At 49.0% G+C, this 19875-nt stretch overlaps 1 protein-coding gene across 1 annotated transcript; it reads right to left on the reverse strand.

The window, feature by feature from the left end:
- Positions 1-295: 295 nt before the first annotated feature.
- On the reverse strand, positions 296-16822 carry Pard6b (par-6 family cell polarity regulator beta). The gene is made up of 3 exons (XM_026391008.2): positions 16757-16822; positions 10876-11098; positions 296-1352 (listed from the first exon to the last, which is right to left on the reverse strand). Exons 1-3 carry the CDS (start codon positions 16820-16822, stop codon positions 523-525), a joined length of 1119 nt encoding a protein of 372 aa, XP_026246793.2. The 3' UTR covers positions 296-522.
- Positions 16823-19875: the final 3053 nt, after the last annotated feature.

Raw genomic sequence — 19875 nt, forward strand, 5'->3', positions numbered from 1 at the left:
GGAAGCAACTCCTGGAAATGGCGACCGGCTTCTCAGGAATCGGGGTAAAGATACATTTGAGAAAACAAGTGGTTAAATTAACAACAGAGGAACAACACTGGAAAAAATCAAAACACAATATCGGGAACAGAAGGACTGAGGTCCCCAGTGTACAAAGGAAGCCACCAGCCCTCCGCACATCAAATTTAAGAACATACAGGGAACACCGACGGGGCTCTCACAGCAGGTTCAACATGCAGCCACTTCAAACAGAAATGACCCAGAGCCTCACACAGGTCTGGGAATGGGCGCCAACATCCAGTTCTCCAGAGAAAAACACAACAGCACGTGATTTCACAAGCCAAGGCCCCTTGTTTTAGACTTAGATCCAGCTTGGAGTCCCGGGTTCATCTCAGCAGCACTGCCCACTTTAACCCCAGGTCAAGGCCGCAGCCCTCTTCCATGCCCACCCCTCGCCTGCTTCCCAGGTACATGCTCCAGTCCTAGCCAGGCCCCAGTCCCCAGAAAACCCCAGCTACGACTTCACAAGGTTATGATGGTCCCATCTTCCTCCAGGAGTTTCTGGTCTGGAGCTCGGGTGTCGAATTCCGTGTTTGTGCCACTTGCTACGGGTGCTAAGCTCACGTCGTGGGAAGGAATAAAACCGTTCTGCCCGGACTCAAAACTGAGTTCTATCTGTGTTAAGGATTCCAGGCTCTCGGCCTCGGGGACGGCCTTGGGAATCTGCTGCGGCACGCCGTTGTCCTCAATGACGATGTCGTCTTCATCGCTGTCCTCGTCCTCTGGCTCCAAGCTTGGTTCCATCTGCTGTGGGTAGCCCACAAGGCTGTTATCGGTGGACTGGCCGGAGCTGCCGGAAGTCCGACTGTTCCTGACCACGTTGTTCCTCTGGTTCGCTGGTCTCACCGTGATGATGAGGTTGCGGCTGTTGGCGATCATCATGTCAGTCACTTGGTCAAGACTCTTCCCTGAGACCTCGATGCCGTTGACCTCTAAGACCTCGTCATTGACAGCCAGCAGTCCTGTGCTTTGAGCCAGACCCCCTGGGACGAGCCTGGAGATGAAGATCCCAGGGACCTTCTCCAGCCCGTGTGGCGTGACCCGGACACTTGAACCGTCCCGGATGTAGAACCCCAGGGGCTTCTCGGTGCCGTACTTGTACAGACGAACCCGACGGTGGGTCTCCGGGAGAATGTCCACGTCTATGATGGAAGACACGGGCCTGAAGTCCTGGGGCATACTGATGACTATGTGTGGCTTTTTTCTGTGGTTGTCAGGACGTAACACATTGGTCAAAACGTTCTTCTTCTTTATCAGCGTGTCTGTACCGAAGGCACTGTAGTCTGCTTCTTCTGTTTAAAAATAAAATAAAATAGTTACAGAAACACTGTAGAAATGACCCTTTGCCGCAGTTCAAGCTGTACAGGGAGGACAACTCGAATGTACTTGGTACATAAACTAAACATCACATCATTCTAGTCAGGACACCACAGTGCGATGGGCCACACCCCAGAACAGCCACTAGGGGGCCTCTCGCTCTCACATCACAAAGTCACCCGAGGTCTAGCTCAGCTTGACACGCAGCAGTGACTGTGGCAAACAAAGTTCTAATAGGTCTTTTTGTTTGTTTGTTTGTTTGTTTTTAAGATGGGTCTCACTGTGTCGTCCAGGTGGTCTCAGGCAATCTTCCTGCCTCCGGAAACACAGGCAGAGGCTGCTCTGCCGGGCAACACATGCATTCTTTACACATCATTTTAAACCAGCTACTTTAAATATGTTTTTCCTTCATTTGTTTAAAAGACTTCCAATTTGCATGCTTATATTCCACTCAAGGACACAAGAGGGATCCTTGATTCCCAAGTAAATCAATTCCAAGCAAAATCCAATAATCAGTGCTGGAGAGGCTCTGGGGGAAGAGGAGCCCTCGCACACTGTTGGGGGGACTGTGAACTAGCACAGCCACCATGGGGAGGAGCCCAGAGGCGCCTAGAGACCAGGCCCGGAGCCACCACAGGGCTCGGCTGCTCCACTCCTCAGTCTTGAACCTGAAGAACTGCAGTCCTCTCACTTTGGGGACACACACGCCCACGCTCACAGCTGCACAACTCGCAACAGCCCCACCAGGGTCAGCTCAGGTCCTCAGTGGATGAATGGATAAAGAAAGCGTGGCACTTACGCCCTGGAGTTCGATTCAGCCCCCAAGAAAATGAACTTGTGGCATTTGCAGGAAAATGGATGGAACTTGGGAACATTATGTTAAGCAAAATGACCCAAACTCAGAAGGTCAAGGGTCGGATGCTTTCCCTCCCAGGTGGAAGCTACAGAGGAAAGAGGAGAAGAAAGGTGGCGAAGGGGAGGGGCAGGTGGCGCAGGGGAGGGCCAGGGGAAACTGAAGGGAGATCAACAGAGGACAGGGATGGAAGGAAGAGGGGAGGGATCCTGCAGACACGGGGGCACACAGGCCTAAGGGACCGTCTTACGTGCGCATGTGCAAACCTGTGACGACAAATCCCACCACGTACAACTACAGTGCACCAATCAGATATGGAAACAAGAACAAATCAAGTGGTTAGAAACAGGGCAGATAGTGTGATTAAACGAAGCTGGCATGTAGCAAATACTTTGGGATTTTGATCTGCAATTGACTCTCTCCCTTGGTTTTGTATAGGTTTTTTTTTTCTTTTCTTTTGGGGGGGGTACCAGGGATTGAACTTGGGGCACCGGCCCACTGAGCCGCATCCGCAGCCCTATTTTGTATTTTATGTAGAGACAGGGTCTCACTGAGCGCTTAGCACCTCGCTTTTTGCTAAGGCTGGCTTTGAACTTGCATTCCTCCTGCCTCAGCCTCCGAGTGCTGGCACCACCTACGGGTTCCTAATCTTTCATTTTCCCAAAGAGGCAGAGATATAGACAGGAGCGGTGGCACAGCCTATAATCCCAGCAGCTCAGGAGTTGGCAAGTTCAAAGCCAGCCTCAGCAACTTAGCAAGACACCGTTTCAAAATTTTAAAAAAAATTTTTTAACCGTGGGAGACTGGGGATGAGGCTCAGTGTTCAGTGCCCTGGGTTCAACTACTGGTTGAAAAAGAAAAAAAAAATGAGGCCGAGGGTAAGATTTTTAACTTTTCTTCAGTGTGTGAAAGACAAGTGCGCTGGCACCCGTGTCACAGTGACAGACAAGGAGCCAAGGCTCTGGCAAACCCGAGAGCTTCTGCCGAGATGGCACAGCTGCGCCACAGCCCCGGGCAGGCTTTCTGCACGCCACAAAGCCTTGTTTCCAGGCGAAATCTCCCCGTTTTAAAACATTAACACTCGAATAAGAAAATACCTGTTTGCACCGAATTACAGACCTGGGGTTTGAGGTTATTCCTAAAGTCATCAATTTGTAATCTCTGACCTAAACTAAGGGAAAGCAGGGCCCCTGACCCAGACATTGTTCAACTCTGCCACTGAAGGGAGACGGTCTACCAGCAAAACATCAGAGGGTCAGGAGCGAAAAAAGAAACAAAGTTAACAACGAGAACAAAAGTTGAAGCCCTATCTTCAAACTAACTGGAATGAGGAGACTGTCTTGGTGCAGCGCGTGGTGCACTCAGAGGCTGTGGCAGAAGGATCCCAAGTTCAACTCACGAGACCCTGCCTCATAAATAGAAATAAAATAAAATAGGGACGTGGCTCAGGAATAAAGCACCCTGGGTTCAATCCCCAGAACGGCGGGGGAGGAAGGCAGAAGGTCCCCTGATCCCCAGAAAGAACTAGTCTGAAATTCTGGTCTCCAGGAAGCAACAGGCACTGCCTTCACCACCCAGTGTCCTGCTCTGTCCCGTTCTCACTCTCACTTTCTATTACACAGAAAGAAATGCCACATGAACTCTTCCAAACCTACTTTGAGGTGAATGTGTAAGACTAGGGCCCCCACTTGTGGCACCCCCCCACCGGGACTCTCTTGGTTCTAAGGTATTTACACTGTGTTCTTACAGAAACCGAAAGTTACTGACAATTTGGTGTTGGAAACAAATCCGCTGATACACGAGGCTTGCTTCTCTGCAAATTTTGGCCAAGACTATTAACATTATCTTCTACTGAGTGTGTTTTCTCAAACACACACACACACTTTAAATTTTAAAACAGCCAATAATGAAAGCCTACACAACATTTATAAGGGAAATTCCAGAGTACAAACTGAGAACAAAGCCAAGCTGCCCACAAACCCGCTCATGGGAAACCTGACCAAAAAACCTCCAAATCTGCATAATTTGGCATCGCATCCAGACTCCATTTGAATGCTCTCTGCTAAATTCTCAAAAGCAATATGCTCCAGCACAAAGGCACCTTTGTTCTCCCATCTAGCTAATCAGTTTCCAGCCACTGGGAAAGAAATATTTTGGCAGAAAGCCAGGGTGCAGGGTGTTAGTGTAAAGTGTAAAGGTGAATGTCCACCAGGAACCCAGCGACTTTCTACGTGTGCACATGGGAGCACTCAACTCGGGGCAAGGCTGGAGTCTGCGCACCTGATGCACAGCGAGCCTCCACTGTATACAGCCAGATCCCACCACAGGCAGGACACAGGCCCACAGAGCAGAGCTACCAGCCAGCGTCACCGAGCCAGCAATCCCTGCCACCTACAAGGAACCAGGACCCACCTGGAAGGCCTGAGCAGCCAGTGGACGTGGCCATGCTCACCAGGCCAGTCCCTGAGCCTGACTACAGGGGAGAACGACAGCCCCCCCCCCCAGCTCTTACTCCTTCGCATTGGTTCTGCAAAGCCTGGTCACCTGAGCCAGAGGAAGTAAGGGCCACTATGAGCAGAGGCGTAGAAACAAGAAATAAACTCTTGTCGTGAACAAATAGCAAATGTGAAAACAAGAAACAGCTCTGCATGAACCCCACTGGCCCACAGGGTCAGACCAGCCAGCCACTCAGTGACCATGGGCAGCAAGGTGTCAAGAAAGCCAAGAGGTACCCACTGGAAATTAAGAGGGAGACAGGAAATAAAATCACTGTTTAAAACGTTCTCATCCAGGGGTCTGACAGTCGTTCCCATCGAGGGTCAGAGAGACCTGTCTTAGGTACTGCGGTCCCTTGCAAAAGCAGCCATAGGCAGGACATAGAAGGAGCAGGGAAACTTAATAAGTACAGAATACAGCCGCAGTCCTTAGTTTACAACTGCTCTAACGCAAATGGTTAAATAAATACATCTGGCAACCTTGAAAAGACCGAACAACACTTCAAGCAATATTCAACATTTACAGATCCCTCCATTTCCCAGTATAGAAAATATTCAGTAAACACTTATATGCCAGGCATCGTGCTCTGTGGGGCAGAGCATGGCACCTGTTTTCAGGGTGCTTACTGTATACAAATGTCAAATAACTGCAGCATCACAAAGGCGCAGCTAGGCACCTACGAGTCATCCCCACCCTCAGGAGGTTCTAGGCAGCCTCGCCAACCTCCTGAGACCTGTCTCAAAATTTCTTTAAAAAAAAAGCGGGGCGGGGGGGGGGGGGGGGCTGGGGATATGGCTCAGTGACAGGGTGATTGGGTTCAATTCCCAGCACCTCTCTCTCAACACACACACACACACACACACAGGTGCTGAGGGCAGGGGCCTGGTTTGGTGCTAAGAAGATATTTCTTCAGGAAATCCAGGTTTCTGCTGAGACTGGAAAAGTACCCAGGAGCTAATCAGGGAGAAGGAAAGAACATTCCGGGCACAGGATGCAGCAGAGAAGAGCCAGGGCAGGCAGGTGAAGGGCAGTCTAGGTAGGGGAGGGGGAGAATGAGGAGTCCAGACCCCACCCCAGGGGGCTGGGGCAGCCACAGGCAGGGCCTCCAGCAAAGTGTTGACCTTTGTGGACTTTGCCTCAGGCCAAGGGAGGAAGCCAAGGATTTCCAGGGGAGTGATGGTAATCTCATCTGGTCTGTCCACAAGCCTCTGCTGTGGCTGCAGCAGAGGCGGTGAGGACGGGAAGCACAGTGTTAACAGTCACAGTGTCCGAGTGGAAAACAGGCATGTGCTCAAGGTGACACCCAGGTTTCTGTCACGAGGAACTGATGTCACATGCTCAGACGTGACTCTACAATCTCTTCATTTCTGGGGTCATACCTTTTGTGAAACTATATTTTGTAATTCACTATTAAAATGTATAGCCCTCGGGCTGGGGATGTGGCCCAGCGGTAGCGCGCTCGCCTGGCATGCGTGCGGCCCCGGTTCGATCCTCAGCACCACATACCAACAAAGATGTTGTGTCCACCCAGAACTAAAAAAATAAATATTAAAAACTCTCTCTCTCTCCTCTCTCATTCTCTCCCAAAAAAAAAAAAGACTTCCCTGTAAAAAAAAAAAAGAAATTAAACTTTAAAAAAAAAAAAAAAAAAAATGGGCTGGGGATGCGGCTCAAGCGGTAGCGCGCTCGCCTGCCATGCGTGCGGCCCGGGTTCGATCCTCAGCACCACATACCAACAAAGATGTTGTGTCCGCCGAGAACTAACTAACTAAATAAATATTGAAAAATTCTCTCTCTCTCTCTCTCTCTCCTCTCACTCTCTCTTTTAAAAAAAAAAAAAAATGTATAGCCCTCATCAGGGACGGTGGCAAGTATCTGTGATCTCAGCCCCACAGGAGGCTGAGGCAGGAGGATCCCAAGTTCAAGGCCAGCCTGGGCAACTTAGGGAGACCCTGTCCCCCACAAAAAAAAAAAAAAAAAAAGGTTGGGGATATAGCTCAGTAAGCCCCTGGGTTCAATTTCCAGTTCCATAAAATAAATAAATAATATTTATATCCCTTGGGTTGTTATAAAATTAAACCCTGATCCATTAAAAAGAGACCATAATATACATCTACAAAAGAATGTCCGGTGCAAGATCAAGGGCTCAGATGATGTCATGGCCTAGACCTAGATACAGGTGTTCAGGCCACAAAGGGCACATCCTTGTGAGGACAGGTCCTAAGTGGGACCAAGTTAAAAGCAAGGCTCTGCTGGCATTTCTAACAAACTCCTGAACAATCCAAGATGTGAGCACTCTTGTTGGATATGTAAAAACAGACAGTGATGCGGCAAAAAGTCTGGGTGCAGATGTTCTGGCTCGATGAGGCAGGGCTGGGGGTGCTCTGACAAGTTACTGGGTCCAACTTGGCTGATCACAACTGGGAAACTGAAAAAACCCATTTTCCTGGCTGTATCCCAACCTACAGAAATGACCTGGGTTTTGTCTTAAAAAAAAAAAAAAAACAAAAAAAACGGGGGGGTATTTTTAAAAGAATGTTTTCCTAAAACTGTTCAGTGCATAGTTGTAGCATAAAAAATGAGAGAGAAAACTATTTTGTCCTTCTCCTCTCCCAAATACATCAGGATGAACTCTAATGCTCCAACAGGGGTGCTTGTCGAAAGTTGAGAATCTTCTTTGTGAAAATAACTTTTAAGATATGTTTTTTGTTTTATTTTTGTTTCTGTGATAACAGCCCACGAAATGGAGTGTTTTTTCTTTAAATAAATTGTTATAAAACATAAAACTTCAAAATATGCAACAATGCTATCTTGCATTGGGTCTATAAAGTATTTTACACATTCGATTACTAGCTTTCACTTCAAAGACACATTTTTTAGTAGAGTATCAAATTTTAAAAGATGACATGGTTTCAAAATCTAAATGGTTTTGGAATTTCTTTTTTTAAAAAAAATCACATTTCGGCTGGGGATATAGCTCAGTTGGTAGAGTGCCTGCCTCGCATATACAAGGCCCTGGGTTCAATCCCCAGCAACACACACACACACACACACACACACACAAATAATCATTTTAAAAAACCTCCCTTGGTACCACATCAAGTACAACTGCTGCTCAATTGATCCTTAATTGGAATATCAACAGCTAAGGAAACAGAATGTGCTGTAATTAAGCAGTCAAATGTAACTGTACTTAATGTCACCTTTTCTATTAGTTTCCTGAATTCACTGTTCATTAAGGTTTTCATAAAATCAGCCTTCTACTTAACCATCTGTTTATCTTTGTTTAAAAGAAAAAAAGCACGGACATGAATCACACTGCACAGTGTAAGTCTGTCACCAATTCAGATGCTGGGACGTGTTGGTAAACAAGACAGAAAACACAAGCTAGCACGCTCAAAGACGCGCTTCAGGTCTTCACAGGGAAAGCGGGAGAGGTAGGAGGGTGGTCAAAAGAGACCCGAACAAAGCTGGCTGAGCTCAGCAGGGCAGCCAGGCAGAAGCAAGCCCAGCACAGGGCCATCAACTGCACCAGGGACGGACAGAAGGCAGGCAGCCCGGGCTGAGCCCAGGCACTTAGCCACTGAGCCACATCCCCAGCCTTTTCTTATATTTTACTTAGAGACAGGGCCTCACTGAGTTGCTTAGGGCCTTGCTAAATTGCTGAGGCTGGCTTTGAACTCATGATCCTCCTATCTCAGCCTCCAGAGCCACTGGGATTAGAGGCCACCACACCTGGCATGATAACTTTAAAAGATGATAGGACTCCATGGGCATGAAAGTGTTAACCTTCTAGGAGTAAAACATGTGACGTGTTCAAAACCTGACTCTGATAATCTTTCCCTAACAAAGGGGATGATCCAGCAAAATTTTGTCTGATAGCTGTAGTTTAAAAAATCATTCTACATTTGAATAAGCAGCAACTAAATTTTTAATAAAAATTTTAACTGCTAATAAGAGAAGATCATTATTCAACCAAAATGACCCAAGTTAATTTGCCTAAGATGACCAGTTCCCTTCAACTGCTTTGTCCTCGTCACTCCTGGACGCGCTGTCGTCCTCCAGCATCCTGGTCTCGCCTTCCAGGGTTCTAGCCTGGTCTTCACTGCACAGGCCGGCCACTTACTCGCCCACGCTCACCTGCCCCGTGTCGGCGACCTTCAAGTCCAGCAGGCTCCAGATCCTCATCCTGGCCCCAGTCTTCTGGACGGCATGTTCGACCCATCAGCCTGATAAATTATTTGTCCTAGGACCAAATTTTCTTTCCTAAATCAATCTCTCCTTCACCCTCCGCTGGTTTTCGACTCGGCCCCAGCAGCCAGACGCAGCCTTCTCTGCGCCAGCCGGTGTGACACCCTGACTCAGCCACTTCGCGGCGTACCTTTGTCCAGGGCTTTCCGCGCCTCTCCCCCTCCTGGGCAGCTTCTCGGTGGGTCTGCTGTCTAACACCTGCTCCTGGCTCTCTGTCCCAAGGCTACTACCCTCCTGGCCCATCCTGAGCAGCCAGAACCATCTTCCCAAGGCCAGGCCCTGGCCACACCACACCCCAGCTTAACAGCTCTGATATCTGCCTCAGGAGATTCTGAAAGATTCTGTCAGTAAGTCAAGTGACAGGGACAGAAGTTATCCTTGGAGGTTTATTTGTTGTTGATTTTAGTTTCTCCAAACCCAGAAAAGCAAAGATACACTATCAGTGGGATCTCAAAGCGGAGTGGTCCAAATAAACAAAGTTTTCCCTTCAGGGTGATCACCACCCTTTTCTCAAACCACTTTCTGGGTTGGTTTACCAACCTTTATGTTCTAAAGGCTCCATTATCCCAACCCTGGGCTCCACGCTGTCATGCTGGCTTCTTAAAAACCTCAGACTTCTTACTAAACAGAAATGGCACACACCATGATGCCTACCCTGCCCACTTTGTGTGCAAACACACACACACACACACACACACACGTAGGAGGCTATAAAGTTCGAAAAATTTTGGGACTCCAAAAACATTTGAAAATGCCTGCCAGACAGTCACAGCAAATGTTCTTTTACGAGACTGCGCTTACACATCTCTGAATCCATGACTTGCTACCTCATTTTCCAGACAATTAACTAGTTTTATACTATTTCTGTGACAAGCATCCTAAAAAGGAAAAGAAAGAAGACATTTCCTGGGTGCCTACTGTAAGCCAGGGCGCTGCTCTGAACTAAGTGATCTGCAGTCACCCACAAGATTTCCTATTCAGCTGACTATGGGGCCCAATCCTGCAATCCCAGCCACTTGGGGGCTAAGGCAGGAAGACCACAAGCATGAGGCCAACCTGGGCAAGACTCTTCGCAACTCAGAGACCTCAGGATACAGCGCCTTGGGTTCCAGCTCCAGCAGCCCACACAATTACCTCCACCCTGTAACGACACGGAGAGCTGGAAGACGAAGTGGGTGACAGAGCACTTACAGTGGGTCACCACCCAACTGCCAAGCTCTCGTCACCGTCTTTCCACATGGACAGCAATCCAGTCAAGAAGCTGAGATGGGGCGGGGCTGGGGCTCAGCCGTAGAGCGCTTGCCTAGCAAGTGTGAGGCCCTGGGTTTGACCCTCAGCACCACATAAAAATAAGTAAACAAGATAAAGGTATTGTGTCCAACTAGAACTAAAAAATAAATATTACAAAAAAAGAAGGTGAAGATTTCATAAATTTCTAGTTTCTATTTTTAAAAAAGCCTAAGAAGTTAAAATAAAAACAATTAAAAACAAATTTTCAAAAGTACACTCAATGTCTAAGTGTAAAAATACTAATTAAACCAACAACATCACACGTTTCGACCTACTTGTCCATTAACATGGTAAAGAGATCCACACAGGCCGGCATGGTGGTGAGCACCTGTGATCCCAGCGGCTGAGAAGGATCACAGTGCAAAGCCAGCATCCGCAACTTAGTGAGACCCTGTCTCTAAATAAAATTTTAAAAAGGGTTGGGGATGTGGCTCGGTAGTTAATCGCTCCCAAGTTCAATGCCTGGTACCAAAAAAAAAAAAAAAAAAAAAAAAAGGTTTTACATAGAATCTTTATTCAGTAAGTTTGTAGCAAGTCTGTGTATCCAATCAAATGGGGGAAATACACTACTTCTATTTCTAAGAATTTTTCTAAACAATGATACTTACCTTTCTTTTGTATGAAGATCCTAAGCAGCGGGTTGGCTGTGGACACGGCCTTGTGATAGTTGTCGTCGTTATTGATGGGCAGCAAGTCCCCGTGGATGTCGGCGTAGCCCACCAGCACGTCCACATTGGGTATCTTATGAACATGCTGCAGGAGGCCATAAAACTCCTCAAATTTTCCAGGTTTTGATCTTTCCAGTGAAAACCGACGAAACTCAGCTCCAAACTACAAACACAACATAGTGATTTTAGGGAAAAAAAAAAGTAACAGAGGGACCCAGTTTGAAAACACACAGCCCAGAAGCACACAAGCACAGTAGTGTTCCCCTTAATAAAGAAGATGGTCCCTCGTCAGCAGCCTCATTATCAGATTCCAAAACAGAAGAATGGCACAAGACTATGCCCCACTGCTGGTCTCTGAAGGGCACTCTCAGAGACGCAGGCCTCGCCCGCTCCACGGTGCCCAGGCCTCCCTGGGCACTGCCCTGCAGTGGCTCAGCCCAGAGCCTGCCTGGAGTCCAGACCCACAGCAGTGCTCTCCTCACTCTGCCCGGCCGCGGAGGACGGAGACATGCTCAGCCTTTATTCCGACCACTAGTAGAAAGCATCTGAGTTTCTTTTCCCGTAAAAGGAACTACCATCTCATGGGATGTGGCAAGAATCAATAGCAAAATATATAAAAAGGACTTTGAGCTTTTTGACAGGAAGGTCTGATGCAAGTGGGGGCACCACGTGAGGAACAGGCAGGCGGCGGCCGTGCTCCGCGCTGGTGTGCCTGCCCAGGTGGTGTGCCTGCCCATTGTGCGAGGCCCCGGCTGGAGCTCAGCACTGCCCCAAGTAAGAAGTACAGGGATAAGAACCTTCCCTGTGTTAAGGTAGAAACAGGCTTGATTAATACATCAAATGCACACCCTACCACTGGCCAATTAGTGCAAGAAGTGTTTACGTGCTTAGCAGGTGCTGGACCCCGGGGACTGCAAGGCTTGGGCCTGCTTTAGAAGCTCCCTAATTAGTGGGCAAAAGGGATAATTACTGCAGGGAGGCACTGAGGGAACACAGATAAGAAGGAAGACACCTCCATCAGTGTCTCCCCTCATCTTCCTGTTGTCATTTTCAAGTCTGCCTCCCGACACCTCTGCCCTCCCGAGGCCAATTCACTGCAGTGTTCTTAGTCAAGACTTCGGACTGGCTTCACCCAGTCCACCAACGGCACCTGGAACTTAATGCGGGATCCGCATGGCATTTCCTCAAGTAGGGAAAACTAAGAAAGGCTCATCAGCCTTCCTTGAAGAGTGTCCCAGTCACTTAAGCTTGGGATATGCTACCTAACTTGAATCACCCTCTTACAGACATAATAAGGGCTCAGTTAAGTGGCTAGGGGTAGGGCTCAGCGGAGCACCTGCCTAGCATTTCCGAAGCTCTGGGGTCCATGCCCAGCACCTCGCCCAAAAAACACAAACAAAAACCTTGGTAAGTCCCAAGTAGAGGTTTTAGCCGCGGGTAGAGCTCAGTGGTAGAGCACGTGCTTTTAAAACCCATGTTTGCCACCCAGTCTTTCAACCACCCATTATTACCAGAAAATACTGATACACCACTGGGACACCACAAGCACCACAGAGAAAGTCCCCATCGTGACATTGTGAACAGTTTACAAATATGTCAGTTCATTTCCCAAAAGGCCCAAAGCTACCTGGACCCATTGTTTTTGCTCTATCTAAAACGTCCGTCTGTCTTGCTTACAGCCATACCACTCACTGGTTTTAAACTAAATTAAAATAAAAACTTACTACCTCTTACCTCTAATAATTAAAACTGTTTCCAAAATACATTCCTGGAACACAAACACTAACATTTGTCAAGAAAATAAGGTGACTCACACCTAAAGCTTTCAGAAAGCTCAGTCACACCTTCACATTTCAAGGTAAATAAAGTGAGGGAACACCCTTCCTATCAGTTAGTCTCCTGATGTTATCAATCCATGGTTTCTCCTCCATTTTCTAGATTCTGGTATCACAGTAGAGTCTAGTGCTTTCTGACTCATCCGCAGGCTGGCCCCTTTGCTGATGTGTGAAGGGGAGTAACACCTAATAACTTAACACTTCAATGCTTCTTGCCTTTGCAAAAGTTTTTGGATGAAATTCTTTGGTCAACATTTTTTTCTCTAAGTTAACTACTATGACAAGGACAATGTAAAACTGTATGGCTTCACAATAGATGTGTCCTTTTACAAATGCTGGCAGAAAAGGGAAAAAAAGAAATGGATGTGTCTCTTGCCACAAAACAAGAGGATTGAGAGAACTTTTTACTACATGAGAAAAAAACAGTACTATAGAAATAAATCTGCTGGTACAGTCCAGGAATGCAAACCCAGTGAATAATAAACCACGAATAATAATTAGGAAATGTTACGGCACTGAGGATCAAAGCCAGGGTCTTAAGCATGTTAAGTGAATACTCTACCACTGACTGATATCCCCAGCCCTGCTCCAAGGTTATTAAAGACATCACCATGATTATTTAGAACTTTCCCCAACTCTACAGGAACAATTAGGAAGATAAATCACTCACTAAAGAGGTCACATGGTAGCGTGTATCACAAATTTAACTGGGGGTATATTTACATTATCCATTATTTTTATTATCTGTACTTTTTCTTAACCTGAGCAAAAGATAACAAAAACAAAAACCTCAGTTGACACTACTGTTTTCTATGCAAAAGAAAAATAGGTCCTAAAATGTGGATCTGCATTTTACCTAGTTTACCTACAACCCTGTCAAGATCAGTTTTGTAAAAAGCTGTGGTATCACTAAAGTAGCATAAGAGAGTGGGCTGGGGTTGCCATCTGGCTCAGTGACAGAGAGAGCATTTGCCTAGCATGCATGAGGCCCAGGGTTCCATCCTTAGCACTGAAAAAAAGGAAATCTTGTCAAATATTTTTTAAATGGTGAAGCTGACAAATGTTTCCTCCAATCCATTAAAAATACAATAAATACATTTAAGCCAGGCACAGTGGCACGCCTGTAATCCCAGCAACTTGGAAGCCTGAGGCAGGAGGATTCCAAGTTCCAGGCCAGCCTCAGAAACTTAGCAAGGCCCTAAGCAACTCGGAGACTCTGTCTCTAATAGAAAAAAGGCTGGGGACACATTATTACCCTGTATACATATGTAATTACACAGGAGTTGGGACTCTGCACCATGTTCAGCCAGAGGAAGGAGTTGTACTCCATTTGTGAACAATGTGTCAAAAGTGCATTCTACTGTCATGTGTAATTAATTAGAACAAATTTTAAAAAATAAATAAAAAGGGCTGGGGATATGGCTCAGTGGTAGTGTCCTGGGTTCAATTTTCAGTTACACCCTCCCATACACACAATTTAAAACATAAGGTATATTTAAAAATAACACACACACACACACACACACACAAGGTATCAGTCTCTCTAGTGTGTCTATTTATCAACAGCCAGAACAATGGGACCACATTTCATTCAGCCAATGTTTTCAGGTTGCTTTGTTTCTATTTGAGATGTGGAGTCTGACACAACGGCCCAGGCCTGTAATCCCATCTATTCCGGAGGCTGAAGCAGGAGGATCACAAGTTGGGGGCCAGTGACTGCAACTTAGCGACACCCTATCTCAAAATAAAAAACAAAAAGGGCTGGGGTTGTAGTTCAGTAGTAAAGTGCCCTAGATTTGATCTCCAGTACAAAATTTTATGTATTTAAATGTCTTTAAAAATTTTTTTTAAAGACATGGTTCACTAGAAGTGCAGTACGGCAGGTCAAATTTATACCATGTAGTTTGGACTAAGTGTAAGAAAGTTCCACAAATCAACCAACAGAAGACAAAGGAGAAGTGCCTGAAGCTCCAGTCTCCTGGTGCTCAAGGCTTCCTACTACTAGAGATAATTTCCTGTTAGAGTGTACTATCAGTACACCTAGAATCCTTACTCATTCTTTCCTATGATAAAAATTTAAGGACTTTCTACCAAGATTAGGACCATAAACTGCCTTTCAGGATTATGCAATCCCACAAGTGTTTTTCTCTCCTTACCTCAACTCTCACAAACCCAAACTAGATTTATAACAGAAATGCCTCAAGAAGATTCAACTGCTGGGCAAGGAATCAAGACTGCCAGACAGTGCTGGAGGACAAGCTTTATATATTAAGTCACCTTAACCTTTTGTTCAAGCTATGCTGTGTCCCAAGGAGAACAGTGACAAGAGCATATTCTTTATTTAAATTGTTATGATTAAGCTTCTATTTCTCAAACTAGACCCTGATAGACATGAACTAAAATCACAAATAACATTTAGAAACAAATGTAGATTTTCTTGATGTGATTCGGAGTTATAGAAACTTAGAGAACTTTGTTTATCAAACCTAGACAATGACACCACTCCACCCACAGGAGCCTGGACACTCTCCTTACCCCAGTCACTCCTGGAGCAGGGCACATGGCACACACCTGTAACCTTGGCTACTCAGGGAAGTTGAAGCTTCCTGAGGAAGGACCACAACAAATTCCAGGCCAGCAAGACCCCTCTCAAAATAAAAAACAAAAAGGGATGGGGTAAAGCAACCCTGGTTCAATCCCCAGTACCACAAAATAAACAGATGAGTGAATACACACACTCTGGATTCTGCATTCTCCCCGGTGCCCTTACCATCAGTGACGCTTCCTTATTTTTGTATTTGATATGATTCTACATCTCCTCTTTACATGGTCTGTGCTTCTCGACTTTTTTTCCAGTACCAGAGATTGAACCCAGTGGGTTCTCCACCATTGCACTACATCCCCAGCCTTTTTATTTTGAGATAGGGTCTCACTAAATTGCTGAGGCTGGGCTCCAACTCCCTAGTTGCTGGAATTACAGGCATGTGCCACCAGGCCAGCTCCCAATTCTGTCTTACATATTCTCAGGATCCAGCCAGTGCCCTCTGACTTGTGTTCAATAGTGTCTATAAAAGTTATTTGGTAAAAAGACTTTAAGTGGAAGGCTTTATCACAAAGCAGAGCCTGGGCTAGTCAAAACCTTTCTGATCCCATCTTCTCAACTCGTACTTCTCTGGGAACAGACTACATGATCTAGGCTTCTTTTGGCTCTTCAACTCATGAAAAGCTTGCTGAAAAAGTTCAGTGTCTGCTGATCACCTTCAAATTCCAGCTGAAAACCTCCATCGGAAAGCATTCCCTAACTAATCCCCATGGACTACTCTGCTCACCGAGCCTTGAGATTTAGGAATTCGGTGGATACCAAAGTAATTATCAGCAGATTGGCATACCGGTGGTCAAGGGTGAAAGCACTTAATGTGAAAAGGCAGCAAGGTGGAATGAAAAGAGCAGCGACTCGAGTGCAGAGTGCCACTCCAAGGTAAGGTGATAGTGCTAATTTCATAGATTAAATGCATACCAATGTGAGAACTAGAAAAAGCCACAGGAGGAAGCAGATCTAACTTTAAAAGGGTTGTTTAGTTCACCGGGATCCCCTTTCATTACTCGATGCACCCCAGAGCCACGGAAAGGGGGACATTATGTGACAGTTTGGTTTCCCAAAAGCCTTGTACCCGTGCCCAGCAGGGAGGATTCCCCCAAACCTTTTGCTGCACCTTGCATTCAAACGCTCCCCATGCTCGGGTACACCTGGCCCTCACCCCCACCCTGAAAACGAGAACCAGGCTCAGGGAAGAGATGAGGCGCCCGCCGGGGTCGGGAGCGGCCACGGCGCCCCCAGCCCCCGGCTCCCACTGCCGCGGAGCAGAGGTCCCGCTTCGGCGGCTCAGCCCCCGGCCCCGCAGCCCCCCGGGTCCGCAGCAGCCCCGCAGCCCCCCGGGTCCGCAGCAGCCCCGCAGCCCCCCGCCCGCCGGCCCGGCCCCGCGCACCTTGCTCTTCACCTCCATGGTGCCCAGGCAGCCGCTGCCCGCCCCGTGCCGGTGGCCGCGGTTCATGCTGAGGCGCGGCCGCGGAGGCCTCCTCGGGCCGGCCGCCACTCAGGAGCGCGGGCAGCGAGTGCGCGGCCGGCGGGCTCGGAGCGCGGCTGCGGCGCGGCGCCCGGTCACAGGCACCTGCAGAGGGGGCGGCCGCGCCTGGGGCGGGCCGCGCTCAGCTCGGCTCGGCGAGCTGCTCACTCGGCGGGACCGAGGGTCGGACTGGCGACGCGGCGGGCGGGGACGCGGCTCCCTCCCTCCGTGCCTCGGGGGCGGCGGCAGCCGCGGCGGAGGAGGAGAGGGCGGAGCAGAGGCCAGAGGCTCCGCAGCCTCGCTCTGAGTCTTCTCCTCAGCGCGCCCGCGCGCGCGAACCCGAGCAGGCCAGAGCCGCGGCTCGTGCGCGCGCTCACCTGCCGCCTCCAAGCAGCCTCGGCCGCTCGCGCTCCGCCCACACCCAATAGGAAGCGCGCACCTGCGCTCGCAGCGCCAACCAATCGATACACGGCTCGCCCGGCGCATGGGCGGACCGCCTTCTCCAAATCCCCGCCCACAGCCACGCCATTGGTCCCGCGCTGCAAGGGAGGGGCGGGATCACCTGAAGCCGTGGGCCTACTCTCGGGACCCAGCAAGAGATCTGGAAGGCGCATGCGCTGATCCTGGAGTTTCCGCCCCGGGAAGGCAGTGCTGGGAGACCGGCCGGAAGCGCGAGCGCACCTGGTGGAGAATCTAGAGATGTGAACTTATTGCGCAGGCGCGGACGCGCGCCTGGTGGCCCCGCTGGAGCTCGCGTCGCTTGGCGCGCGCCAGTCAGACGCCTGTGCTTGGGGTTGGAGCGCGCGTCCGTGTCAGTCGCCGTGGCACCTTGGGGCTGTTAGGATTCCCCGTCCCCGCCTTCTCGTCCATTCGGAATGCCCCTGGGCCACCCCTTCGTGTCGGCGGCAACTCTTGGTTGCAACATTCAAGTTTTCCCGCGTGTGCAGCGTTACCGGGGAGAACCTCGGTCCCGGCCTGCGGTGGTCGGGAGCCGCTCGCACCTCCCCGCCCTGCAGCAGGGCTCCGCGCAGGTCCCGGCTGCCCGAGCAGTGTGCCGCGGCCTCTCGGGGCTGGCTTTTTATCTTGAACCTCTGAAGTCTCCCTCCAGCCATTCTTGGCTGCTGTTTCCACAGCGCCAGCTTCAGGATTGTGTTCAGTTCCCTTAGTGACCGAGCCGTGTCCCCGGGTAACCGAAGGCCCAAGGCGCTCTAACGCCCCGGGCTGGGGCTCTCGCACGACAGACCGTTCTCTCCGCCCTGGGGAGGCGAGATTGCAGATTATGGCTGCAGCGGACCCAGCAGCCCCCACCCCCTGAAGGCTCAAAGCTGTTGGAACCGGGAGCCAGGACAGGGCTGGGGTTTCCCAGGAGGGAAGGGGCATAGGGGCGTCATTCACGGCGAACCCCTCCTAGCACCTGTACCTCTCCTGCCCAGCCTCTGGCAAGTTCCAGTTTTCTCATTTCTCTTTGAATTTTACGAATAACCTGCCACCACCCCGAAGGAGAACTCCCACTTGTGCTTTGCCCACAGGGAGCGCTTGGCACAGAGCCTGACACAGTTGTGTTTGCGGGTGCTGGAGCTGGGTTGGTTTTTCCTGGCTACCTTTGCTCCCCGGGTTCAAAAGTGAGGAGCATCTTTCTCCCGGAGGATCCAGTTCATCAAATGTTTGTGGAGATTTTAAGGCTGGGGCTGGGGCTCAGTGGCAGAGCACTTGCCTGGCATGTGTCAGGCACTGGGTTCCATCCTCAGCACCACATCAAAATAAACTGCGGCATTCTGTCCCTTTAACAACTACAAAAAAAAAATTAGAAAGGTTTTAAGGTTTGTCAGGCCACCTGATGGAACGGTAAGCCTGCCTCCCCACCCTCTGGTAGAAAGTGCTGATGGGATTCAAACTCAGTGTGATGCACGACCACCAGCCTGACACTCTTTAACTGTTTGAATTAGTTCATCAGTTCTCAACTTTTGGGGTCTCAAATTTTACAGTATTAAAAAATTACAGGAAACTGGGGCTGGGTTTGTGGCTCAGCGGTAGAGCGCTCACCTAGCCCGTGCCAGGCCCTGGGTTCAGTCCTCAGCACCACATAAAAATAAATAAAGATTCTTGTGTCCAACTGCAACTAAAAAGTATCTTAGAAATTACAGGAAACTTATTTTGTTTATGTGGGCTCTGTCAGTATCGTTTTAGAATTAAAACGGAGAGGTTTAAAACACAAGAATGCAGAAGCACCTATTCAAGAGTCACCTGTGATGACGTCATCCCATGTCACGTCCTCTCTGGAAAACTCCATGGTACATTTATGAGACAGTAGGGGATGAGGAAAAAAATGACCGGATTGCGAAAACAGTTTGGCCTTTTGAACCCACCGAAAGGGTCTCGGGGACTCTCAGGGGATCCCTGGAGCACACCGTGACAACTGTTGAACTAGAAAACTTGTTACCACCTCTAAGGACACCTGCAGTCTCAGCTGTCACCCTCCTCTCCTCATTGGGGGGGGGGCCGCGCCCTAGGAGCGGGGCCGGGTCTGTGTGACTGGTTGTGGGGTGGCTGAGCTTTATTACTGTTATCGGTACTGATTTATCAGGCCTTTAAAGAAGGAAGTTCATGAGTGCCAACGCACCTGCGTGGGCCCTGCATTCCTGGAGGTGCTGTCACATCCTCCCTCCCCTCCCCCCAGGTGTGGCATCCCTCTTTGCCTGGACTTTCCTCTGCAGAAGGGAGGGCCAGGCCAGAGCTTCCTGGATCTCCCAAGCAGAATGTGCTGGAGGCCTGCGTCACTCACTCGTGTGCCTGGGTTGTGTAAGGAAGGAATGTGGGAAATGGCTTGACTTTGATAAAGGTGTGGAGGAGGGCAGCCCTGGCGTTCCAGGAGCTGTTAACAGGCGGGCGGCTGGAAGCTTGTTCACCAGGCTTGAATTCCACCCTTTCTGGAGAAGCGTAAAGCCTGGAGGAACCGCACAGAGAGCATTTCTATTCCTGCTCCTTCCCTTTGAAGACTGACCCTAATCTCATTTCTCTCCACTGTCCCTCCCCACCCCCAA

Source organism: Urocitellus parryii, chromosome 6, assembly GCF_045843805.1.
Source record: "Urocitellus parryii isolate mUroPar1 chromosome 6, mUroPar1.hap1, whole genome shotgun sequence".
NCBI lineage: Eukaryota > Metazoa > Chordata > Mammalia > Rodentia > Sciuridae > Urocitellus > Urocitellus parryii.

Bases quoted from the DNA above. Each gene is read 5' to 3' on its own strand.
- Pard6b (XM_026391008.2), bottom strand. From the start codon at position 16,822: ATGAACCGCGGCCACCGGCACGGGGCGGGCAGCGGCTGCCTGGGCACC. The intron at 11,099-16,756 runs GTGCGCGGGGCC...TTGTGTTTGTAG, and splicing joins CCATGGAGGTGAAGAGCAAG to TTTGGAGCTGAGTTTCGTCG. The intron at 1,353-10,875 runs GTAAGTATCATT...ATTTTTAAACAG, and splicing joins GATCTTCATACAAAAGAAAG to AAGAAGCAGACTACAGTGCC.